Genomic DNA, 11,590 nt, shown 5'->3' with positions numbered 1-11,590 from the left:
TCCCTTTAACTTAATACAATCCAGCTCCCTTCTTCACCACCCATACCCCCTGGTTTGTCAATCACATGACTCTTTTCCAACTGACAGATAAGTAAACAACTTCAGACTCTTCCCACAGTTTCAGTCTCCTTTTCCTTTAAGCTTTTTAGCATTAATATCGATCCACTGGGTAGCGTCCTCCGGCTTCTGGAAAAAATGAATTTTATCAAACGCCACCACCCTCAGTCTTGCTGGGAACATCATTGAATACTGCACACCCAATTCCCTCAGCCGTCTCTTGATACCCGTGAACATCATCCGTTGTTTCTGCACCAGAGTAGAATAGTCTGGGTATATAGCAATCTTTTGGCCTTCAACTGTCAGATCCGTCATATCTCTGGCCTTCCTCAGTATAATGTCTCTGTCTCTATAGTTTAGAATTTTGGTGAGCATGGTACGGGGATTCGCTCCAGGGACAGGTGGTTTCGGCGGGACCCTATGCGCTCTTTCTACCGCGAACACTTTTGTTAGCGCCATATCTCCAAATGTCTCTAACAGCCATTTTTCAATATATTCCGTTGGATTCCTCCCTTCAGCTTTTTCAGGGATGCCCACTATGCGAATATTATTTCTTCTGGACCTGTTCTCAAGGTCCTCATTTTTCGCAGCCAATTCAGCTATTGCTTGAGTGAACTTTTTCTCTGCTTTTTGCAGCTGCACTATATGATCTTCTGCAGTGCTCACTCTCTCCTCTACCTCCCCCACACGTTTGTCAATCTTCTGCATGGCTGCGTTTATCTGGGCTGTGTCCCCCTTAACCTCCTGTATCTGTATGGTCAGAGATTGTTTACATGAAGAGACTAGCGCAAAAACGTCTCTTAGGGTAGGCTCAGCTTCTGGCGCCATTTCCTCGGGTCCCCCTTCTGCCACCGCCATTTTACTCTCCTTTCTCCCCTGTTGTACCTCATGTTCTCCTGCTGGGCTCTCCTCCTCCTCCTCCTCTTCGGTATCAGCTCCGGCTCCCTCCTCTGCGGCCTCCGCTCTCGCAAACTGCTGGAGCTTTGCCGCTACCTCCATGCGCTTTCTGCATGCGGCGTTCTCCTTGTCTGCCTTTTTCCTCAAGTCGGCGCCATCTTGGATTGCGCCTGCATCCCCGGCTCCCGCGTCCTTCTGCCGTCTCCTGGTCATGTTCGTCGGTTCCAGCGCTACCGAACAGCACCGCCGGCCTCTCCAAGTCTCCCCGCAGCCAGTAAGCCCCCGCAGGGACCAAACAGCAGCGGCTCTGCAGGATTTTACAATATACAGCGGCGGGAGCTCACAGCCGCACGTCCGCTCACATGGACTCTCAGGCCACGCCCCGAGCCATTTCATTTATACAAAGGGACCAGGCAGGGGTGCCCGATGTCACCACTACTGTTCAACTTGGCATTGGAACCCTTTGCTCAGTATATGGAAGAATCAGATTTATTTGAGGGAATCGGGTGGGCGCTAGCAGCACTAAAATAGCATTATTTGCAGATGATGTCGTCATCTTGTTTTTGTCCCGACCACTGGAACAATTAGGAAATTTCTTTTAGTTTATCTAGAAATTTGGCGAATACTTGGGCTATGAGGTCAATATCGCCAAGAGCGAACTCTTGGAATTGGGGGACAAAACACCTGCAGAACAATGGAATAAACTGGGTTTAGAACTACATATTGCAAAGACACATATCACCTACCTGGGAATTAGGATAAGATAGGCAGGCTCCTGGCACAACTACATTCACTAAATTATACACCTCTCATCGAAAAAATGCTAGGAGAACTTCGGAGATGGCAGAATCTACCGCTATCTCTTCTGGGAAGATGCCATTTAATTTAAATGATCAGCTTTGCCAGACCACTATACCCATTACAGACATTACCCCTGATACTCAAACATCTAGATATAAACAAAATAAGTAGAGCTTTTACCCATTTTATATGGGCAGGTAAAAGGCCCAAATTCGCACTGGGAAAGCTGATGCTAACTAGGAGTGAAGGTGGGATCAATTTTCCGAATGTCAGAGCCTACAACATAGCAAGTCTTTTTAGACATGTGATAGATTGGCTACAGGAGACTGCTACTCTAATACCCAATTGGAAAGACAGCTGGCGCCGTGGGAATTAAATGCCCTCTTACATACAAAACAGGCCAAACGCCCGCAAAATGTAAAATCCTCCCTATTGCTTCGGATACGATCGCATGCTGGAAGATAGTAAGGAAGGCATTCGGCCTTCCCTTCCAGATCTCTAAATATATGCCGCTATTTGGCCACCTGGAATTTCCCCGGGGAACAGAAATTAAAAGAGCGATAGGTCAAGCAGGCGATAACATGAAAGCAGGGATATTATGCACAACGATTGGGCTGAAAGGTGGCAGATGAGGTTTAACAATGATAAATGTAAGGTTATACACATGGGACGAAGGAATCAATATCACCATTACACACTGAATGGGAAACCACTGGGTAAATCTGACAAGGAGAAGGACTTGGGGATCCTAGTTAATGATAAACTTACCTGGAGCAGCCAGTGCCAGGCAGCAGCTGCCAAGGCAAACAGGATCATGGGGTGCATTAAAAGAGGTCTGGATACACATGATGAGAGCATTATACTGCCTCTGTACAAATCCCTAGTTAGACCGCACATGGAGTACTGTGTCCAGTTTTGGGCATCGGTGCTCAGGAAGGATATAATGGAACTAGAGAGAGTACAAAGGAGGGCAACAAAATTAATAAAGGGGATGGGAGAACTAAAATACCCAGATAGATTAGCGAAATTAGGATTATTTAGTCTAGAAAAAAGACGACTGAGGGGCGATCTAATAACCATGTATAAGTATATAAGGGGACAATACAAATATCTCGCTGAGGATCTGTTTATACCAAGGAAGGTGACGGGCACAAGGGGGCATTCTTTGCGTCTGGAGGAGAGAAGGTTTTTCCACCAACATAGAAGAGGATTCTTTACTGTTAGGGCAGTGAGAATCTGGAATTGCTTGCCTGAGGAGGTGGTGATGGCGAACTCAGTCGAGGGGTTCAAGAGAAGCCTGGATGTCTTCCTGGAGCAGAACAATATTGTATCATACAATTATTAGGTTCTGTAGAAGGACGTAGATCTGGGGATTTATTATGATGGAATATAGGCTGAACTGGATGGACAAATGTCTTTTTTCGGCCTTACTATGTTACTATGATGGCGGAGCCCATAAGAAATCATGGACAAATCCATATAGAAAGCAGACACTTCCTACAGGTCATGCAGGTCCATTCTTTTTGTATATCTAGACTGTAGGCTGTTTAATGAAGTGGAACTACATATTCTAGATAAGTGGGTATGAACACTCAGAATGCAAAGAGCATATCCTCAATATGCAACACTGTAAGACATAAATTCCTGAAGCTAAAGCAGAACAAGCTGTTTAAGACTTGGGAGAAATGGACCGGGGATAAGGATATCGCAGATACAATTCTACAGGGGTGGGAACAGGTAAGAAAATCCATTTTATGTGAAAGATGGAGGGAAACCTATTTCAAGCTCATGCATACAGCATTATATGATTTCAATATCCCATCCTCTCCTAGATTCCCCGACAGGATTACAGCGTGCCCTAAGTGCGGAATGCCTTCAACAAATCTCTGGCACGGGGTGTGGGAATGCAGGGCAGTTAGAGTACTGGAAACAGGTAGAGGGACAGGTTTGATCGTGCTTGGGAATCCATCTCCCACCAATGCCACAAACTATGCTATTTCACCAGTTAAGACCCCCAGAGACACAACCCACAGGAGTTAAAGCAAAGATCCCTAAAAACATCCACACATTCTTAGTTGTAGGCTTACACGGTTTATTTGGCGAATGGCTTAAACTAAGCACCCCATCGATGGTGATGATAATAGCACAGATGAAACACTTACTGGGAATTGAATTAATAAGAGGCGGAAAGGAGTAAAGAAAAATCTGCAGGGAAAGTATTTCTGCTGTGGAAAACGTTCACCGGTTTCCACTATAGCCCTCATGAAATAATCGAGAATGATTAGTCCCTGCCGCCACACGGAATGGTACTGTCTGGAGGATCTGAGCGGGGCATTAGGGGTCTTGGATACTATTCCAGATGTATAATGTTTATTAAAGATACCTTTTAGTATATTGCAATCATTTTGCCTTTCTACCCAGTAAATTCTTCTCTATGTTGAAACAGGAAGTCTTTTTTCCCTGCATAAATAATTCCCCTCCTCCACTCCTGACCCAGCTGCTCCCTCCTCCTCCTGCCAGGGACGTTTGCATTGAATCATGATGGGAAAAAGAGACCTCCGGCTTCTATAGAGAGCTTAGAAGGATTCAGCTAATCAGTTTTTAGTCACATGATGTCATAGGTCTAATGGAAATGGGAAGAATTAACTAAGTAGAAAGGCAAAAAGAGCAATTGTAAGTACACCGTGCTATTATATGATGATTGCAATATATTTAGAGGATAAAAATGTTGATGGAAGTGCTTTTTTAAAGTACTGTAGACAAACTACACATGAGCAGATCTGAAAAACGAACACACAAAAAAAAAAAATGCACAAAACCCCATCACTGCAAATAGCTGTGTTCAATACACAGCATTTTTAATTACAAGAGTGAAGGTTTTGGCTGAACAAAAAAAAAAATGCTGCAAAAACGCCATGTGTGAACACAGCCTAAATTATCCTCCTGCCAAATACCACAAGACACCTTCTTGGTTTTTGTGGAAGCCATGCCTTGACTGGTCAGAGCTGATTTGCTGGCACAAAGGGTGCCTACATAATATTAGGAATGTGGTTTTACATAGATTCTATCAAGATATTTAGTGTAACCAGAATACATGGCTGCGTAGGTAACAGGAATACAAGTTCATGCACGCCGATATGATCTCAAAAAGATGAGCCAGAGCAAAGACCTCTATTTAGTGCAAATGAGCCGAAAGTGCACTGACCCACCTTATTACTCCTTCCTAGTACCATTAAACATCCTGACAGATCTCTTTACTGTCAGAATATCAATGGCTAATAATGGCTTGATTAAAAAAAAAAGCTTAAAGAAATCGCATACAAGCCAGGCTCCACTTTGTACATGCATTTTAATTATTGTCTGACATTTAAAAACTGAGAAAAGGAAGAGGAAGTGTTAATGAGTCTTGACATGTGATGATAAACCATTTCTGCTTGCAAAACTAGTGCCACACTGTGGACACGAATAAGGCTTCTCTCCTGTGTGTCTTCTTCTATGTACCACAAGATCAAAATTTCTGATGAAACATTTCCCACAGTCAGAACAGGAAAACGGTTTCTCTCCTGCATGCATCCTTTGATGTATAGCAAAAACAGAGCTATTAGCAAATCGCTTTCCACACTGAGAACAAGAATACGGCCTCTCTCCTGTGTGACTTCTCAAATGTACATTAAGATCAGAGTTTCTCATAAAAGTCTTTTCACACTCGGGACAGTTATAAGGTCTCTCTTTTGTGTGAGTCTTCTTGTGCTTGAGAAGTTGTGAATTACTACAGAAACTTTTATTACATTCTAGGCAGGAATATGGTCTCTCCCCTGTATGGCTTCTCTGGTGAATGACTAGGCTTGAGTTACAAAGAAAGTCTTTCCCACATTCAGAGCAAGAAAATGGTTTGTCTCCGGTGTGGCTTTTCTTATGTTGGTTAAGACTTTTGTTTGTAATAAAGCACTTTCCACAATCTGAGCAAGAGTATGGCCGTTCTCCTGTATGAGTTTTCAGGTGGATGACAAACTGTGAGTTTTGAGAAAAGCATTTCCCACAATACGAACAGGTGTATGGTTTTTCTCCTGTATGTAATCTCTGATGCTGAACAAGACTTGAGCGGAACGCAAAAAAATTCCCACACTCTGAACAAGAATATGGCTTCTCACCTGTGTGAGTTCTCTGGTGTTCAACGAGTTGGGAGCTGCTGGCAAACGTCTTCTCGCATACCGAACAGTAATAAGGTTTTTCTCCTGTGTGAACTCTGCGATGTACAATGAGATTGGAGTTTTTAATAAAACTTTTACCACAGTCTAAGCAAGAATAGGGTTTTTCACCTGTATGTATTCTCTGGTGCATTATCAGATGGGCCTTGGTAAGAAAACTTTTCTCACATTCCTTGCAAGAGTATGGCCTCTCTCCAGTGTGAATTTTCTGATGTTGAATAAGAAGTTCGTTTCTAGCAAAGCACTTTCCACAGATAGCACATGGAAATGGCTTTTCCCCAGTGTGCATCGTCTTATGTCTGTTAAGACAAGATTTGTATACAAAGGATTTCCCACACTCAGAGCAGCAGAATGGCTTGTCACCTGAATGAATTTCTTTATGCTGCTTAAGATGTGCTTTAGTTTTATAAGATTTCCCACAGTGACCACATGTATACATTCTCACGTTTGTATGGATTTTTTGATGCTTATGTAGATGAGATTCTATAGAGAAGCATTTGTCACAGTCTGAACAACTATAAAGATCATCATGCTCAGTTTTCAAGGCTCTGTTCCGATTTTCATTAGTAAGAGCAGATGGAACTTCAGGATTAAATGAGAAAGATTCCTTAATTAGATAAGATGGATCCTTGCATGTATCATCTGATGATTTTAAAATGTCATTGTCACATGCAAGTAATTCCCTCTTCATGAAGGTATGGTGTTGAGTATCATTTAAGGAAGTGCCTCTAGGACCTTCACTTGAAGCAGACTGCTCTGAATGAGCTCTTGAATCCTGATCTGTATGATCCATAAGTAAAGTTACATCACTACAATTTTCTTCTGGAAATAGAAGAGGTTCCTCCTTAATATAAAAACTGGTATATTCTACATGATCTAGGGCTGTACAGCTGTCAGTATCACAGAAATTACTGTCAAATAGGGAGGATCCTTCCGTACCATAGTTATGAGGCTTATGGTCGCTATGTGTGCCGTCTGGAAGACTTTGTCCACTACATGAAAAGGACTCTTTCTTAATGTGAGGGGATAGGTTATGAGCAAGATTGTCACGGTCCATAAAGTTTTCTGTATCAAATGAAAATGATTCTTCCCTAGTATAAACAAATGGAAATGCTGATAAGTCTTCTTCAAGCATAATTCCTGTAGAGAGAAAAAAAGAAGTATAAAATACATGGATAAAGAAAAACATTTGTTTGTTTATTTTAAAGACTTTTCACTTGCTCTGAAAAAATTAACTTGAATGCCGTGTAAAAATCTCTGAACTCACACAATTCAGCAGCTTTTCTACATTTTGCGCTGAGTCCACCATTGCAGGGATATTAACATTTGTTGCTTTTAGGGCACACTGTGAAATCTCTGCTTGCAGTGCAACAAAGCGTCTCAGTCTTCTCTGGGGCGTACGATTTCACCTGTACCAATGACGGCTCGGCAACTGATCTAGTAGTCTTAAAACATTGGAGAGCTGCAATTGGCTGTAACTGGGTGTGGGGGGGGGGGGTGAGTGAGAAAGTGCACACTGAAGAAATGTCCAGTAGTACTACAAGCAGAGATTTCCCATATTGCACTTCAAAAGAAACAATTATGACAATCTCTGCAACAGGGCAATGCAGCTCACAATGTAAGAGTGGCAGAATTAGGAGAACTCAGGGATATCTACAAGGTATTTGAACAAGTTTATTTCAACAATTGACAAGTCCTCTTTAAATGCTTTTCCCACTAAATACATTTACTACTTATCCACAGTATAAGTGATAAATGTATAAATCATTGGGCATTCGAGCTTTGGGATGCGCACTCAGTTGGGACACATTTGTGACAAAGTTCCTTACGTGAATTAAATGTTCATGTGCATTCATTACCACTGCTCTATTCACTGCTATGGTTCTGGTAGAGCAATAGGCAGAGTCTAAATCAAAAACAGTAAGTAATTGGTTGACTCTAGTTCTAGAATTCCTCACAACCCAAGCGAAAAGCTGGGGGAACATCTTCTCCACACAACCATGGCTGAATAAGTTGCCTACCTCGAGATGTGAGGTTCTGGCAGTTCTCCATCATGACGTCCTTATACAGATCCTTGCGTCCTTCTAAATACTCCCACTCCTCCACCGAGAAATACACGGCGACATCCTGACACCTTACAGGAACCTGACACACAGTGATACAGTCACTATCAATACCCCCTCAGATATAATATCCCAGTATTTCCAGCAGCACTCACCTCTCCGGTCAGCAGCTCAATCATCTTGTTGATGAGTTCTAGGATCTTCTGCTCACTGACCAATGAGTGAGTATTCATGACAGGGATCTTGGTACGCTCTCCTTCTGATAAACAAGGATGTAGACTTGATTTTGCGGGATCATTGCACAATTTCACCGGTTCATATTCCTAAGGTAGGAGAAAGAATCTACAAATTAAAAGCCTCATCCCATAATATCATGAAGTCTGCTAAAGTTCATGAAAGCCTGTGCACCGCGACCAGGCTGGACCCCAGCCGAAGCACGGCACCCAGGCTGGGCCCACCCCAATACACACAAGGAACACCGCATGCCTCCTGTATACAGACCCCATATTAGTTCTGCTAACCCAGACTAGAACCCTCACCCATTCCAGATGCCATATTCGGCCTCCACAGACCCCACACCACCACTGCCCTGCACTCTACATGAGGACATTGGAGCATGTGGGGTGGACAAGCCCTTTGTGGCCTCTTCAGGAGGCTGCCACATGCTTCATACTTAGAAGCTCTCACCTCTCCAGTCAGCAGGTAAAGCATCTCCAGGGTAAGATGTACTATTCTCCTAGTGATGTGCCTGCTGTCTTCATCCATGCTCCTGCCTGTGTAGAAGATGGTGGACACATAAGGGCCTTTGTCATACTATAGACTTCATTATTTGGCTAATCACGGACTGTTTCTCTAAAGCTCTAGCACAAACCAACCCCAGAAATCATCGGCTCACCTATGTCATGCCCGGTGCCCTCAGCGAGTCCTCTGTTCCGGCTTTTGTATTTTTTGCAACGGAAACAGAACCATGGGGGGAAGGGTGGTGGGACATCGGGGAAGAAGATAAGTGACACCTTCCGGCGTATGGAACGCAAAGAACATAAGCGACAGTTTCCAGCTTGTGGGACGCATATCCGGAAGTCAGTTGGAACGCAGAGCATAGCTGTGGTTTCCTCTACGTAGTGTTCTCTGCGCACTCCCGTGTCCGGAAGTCAGCGGGCCGGTGAGGTCACGTGTGCGAGCAGCGGCTGAGTCCATAATGGGAAAGGACCGGAGTGAAGTGAATGATATGTCTACAGGTAGCCGCTGCTCGCACACGTGACCTCACCGGCCCGCTGACTTCCGGACACGGGAGTGCGCAGAGAACACTACGTAGAGGAAACCACAGCTATGCTCTGCGTTCCAACTGACTTCCGGATATGCGTCCCACAAGCTGGAAACTGTGGAGCCAAATGACCTCCCATGGAGCTCGTCGCCATTGAGCTGCTTTTAAGCGTTAAGGGTGCGGACCCCTGCACCCAGTGTGGGATCCTATTGGGCTGGCATGGGCTATGGTGGGCAGTGTTGGTGGGCAGGTATCAGCCCTCTACCATTGTATATAGGAAACGTCGCCATATTGGTTACATCCAGAGTGTAATGTCTGTGTGCCGGAAGTGACAAGGATATAAAGTCCATGAACCATTAATAAATGTGCTGAATATTTTTTTTTGGTTCATGTTAATGATTTTCACTGCACTAATTGGCATGTCATACCGTAGCACACCCTGTCCGTGTTTTCTGCCCGTGTGGTCTCAGGCCACTGTACGCATGCAGCACCTGCTGATCTGCAGAATACACGGACCATGGCGCTCCTGTGGGTTCTGCATCCTGCTCATTGGTTTTACAGACACAGCTGCTAGTTTCTACAAAGTATGGCAGGTCTTCTCATTAGGGCTCTAACTCATCTGCATTTAAACGGACGAGTGCAATCCAATAAAAAAATCGGATTGCACTCTGACTAAAGTTATAATAATAATTTTCTTTATATAGCGCCAACATATTCCGCAGCGCTTTACAAATTATAGAGAGGACTTGTACAGACAATAGACATTACAGCATAACAGAAATACAGTTCAAAACAGATACCAGGAGGAATGAGGGCCCTGCTCGCAAGCTTACAAACTATGAGGAAAAGGGGAGACACGAGAGGTGGATGGTAACAATTGCTTTAGTTATTCGGACCGGCCATAGTGTAAGGCTCAGGTGTTCATGTAAAGCTGCATGAACCAGTTAACTGCCTAAGTATGTAACAGTACAGACACAGAGGGCTATTAACTGCATAAAGTGTATGAGAACATGATACGAGGAACTTTTTTTTTTTTATGATAGGCCACACAGGGATCGTTAGGTTGATGCAGTAGGCCAATTTGAACAAATGAGTTTTTAGGGCACGCTTAAAACTGTGTGGATTGGGGATTAATCATATTAACCTAGGTAGTGCATTCCAAAGAATCGGCGCAGCACGTGTAAAGTCTTGGAGACGGGAATAGGAGGTTCTGATTATTGAGGATGCGAACCTGAGGTCATTAGCGGAGGGCACGGGTAGGGTGGTAGACTGAGACCAGAGAGGAGATGTAGGGTGGTGCTGAGCCATGGAGTGCTTTGTGGATGAGGGTAGTAGTTTTGTACTGGATTCTGGAGTGGATGGGTAGCCAGTGTAATGACTGGCACAAGGTAGAGGCATCGGTGTAACGGTTGGTGAGGAATATGATCCTGGCTGCAGTATTCAGGACAGATTGGAGCGGGGAGAGTTTGGTAAGAGGGAGGCCGATTAGTAGAGAGTTACAATAGTCCAGACGAGAATGAATAAGTGAAACAGTAAGAGTTTTTGCAGAGTCAAAAGTAAGAAAAGGGCGAATTCTAGAAATGTTTTTGAGGTGCAGATAAGAAGAGCGAGCCAGTGATCGGATGTGGGGTGTGAATGAAAGCTCGGAATCAAGGATGACCCCAAGGCAGCGGGCATGTTGCTTTGGAGTAATGGTGGAACCGCACACGGAGATGGCAATGTCAGGCAAAGGTAGGTTAGTAGAGGGAGAAAACAAGAAGAGTTCAGTTTTTGACAGGTTCAGTTTCAGATAGAGGGAGGACATGATGTTAGAGACAGCGGTAGTACAATCACTGGTGTTTTCTAAAAAGGCAGGCATGAAATCAGGAGAAGAAGTGTATAATTGGGTGACGTCAGCATAGAGATGGTACTGGAAACCAAATCTACTGATTGTTTGTCCAATAGGGGCAGTATACAAAGAGAAAAGGAGGGGGCCTAGAACTGATCCTTGACGAACCCCAACAGTAAGGGGAAGGTGAGAGGAGGAGGAGGAACCAACAAAACATACAGTGAAGGATCGGTCAGAGAGATAGGAGGAGAACCAGGAGAGAACGGTGTCCTTGAGGCCGATGGAGCGGAGCATATTGAGGAGGAGCTGATGATCCACAGTATCGAATGCTGCGGAGAGACCCAAGAGAATTAGCATGGAGTAGTGACAATTAGATTTAGCTGTTAGTAGGTCATTAGAATGTGTGTCAAACAGAAATCAGTCCCAGGAGCGCTGAAGGAAACTCAGACAACATATGTCGTTTGCCACAACG

General features: G+C 44.1%; 1 protein-coding gene across 1 annotated transcript; it reads right to left on the bottom strand.

Moving 5' to 3' along the window:
* Positions 1 to 5,085: 5,085 nt before the first annotated feature.
* LOC138667061 (zinc finger protein 665-like) lies at positions 5,086 to 9,646 on the bottom strand. The gene is made up of 5 exons (XM_069755310.1): positions 8,922 to 9,646; positions 8,714 to 8,799; positions 8,182 to 8,349; positions 7,985 to 8,108; positions 5,086 to 7,103 (listed from the first exon to the last, which is right to left on the bottom strand). The coding sequence occupies exons 1-5, from the start codon at positions 9,124 to 9,126 to the stop codon at positions 5,152 to 5,154; spliced, it is 2,535 nt and encodes an 844-aa protein (XP_069611411.1). The 5' UTR covers positions 9,127 to 9,646; the 3' UTR covers positions 5,086 to 5,151.
* Positions 9,647 to 11,590: the final 1,944 nt, after the last annotated feature.

This window comes from Ranitomeya imitator, chromosome 2 (genome assembly GCF_032444005.1).
Source record: "Ranitomeya imitator isolate aRanImi1 chromosome 2, aRanImi1.pri, whole genome shotgun sequence".
Lineage (NCBI taxonomy): Eukaryota > Metazoa > Chordata > Amphibia > Anura > Dendrobatidae > Ranitomeya > Ranitomeya imitator.
The sequence above is the reverse complement of the archived record's forward strand: the minus strand, read 5'-3'. Positions and strand labels throughout refer to the sequence as shown.

Bases quoted from the DNA above. Each gene is read 5' to 3' on its own strand.
- LOC138667061 (XM_069755310.1), bottom strand. From the start codon at position 9,126: ATGCTCTGCGTTCCAACTGACTTCCGGATATGCGTCCCACAAGCTGGA. The intron at 8,800-8,921 runs GTGAGCCGATGA...TCTTCTACACAG, and splicing joins GGGCACCGGGCATGACATAG to GCAGGAGCATGGATGAAGAC. The intron at 8,350-8,713 runs GTGAGAGCTTCT...CTCCTACCTTAG, and splicing joins TTTACCTGCTGACTGGAGAG to GAATATGAACCGGTGAAATT.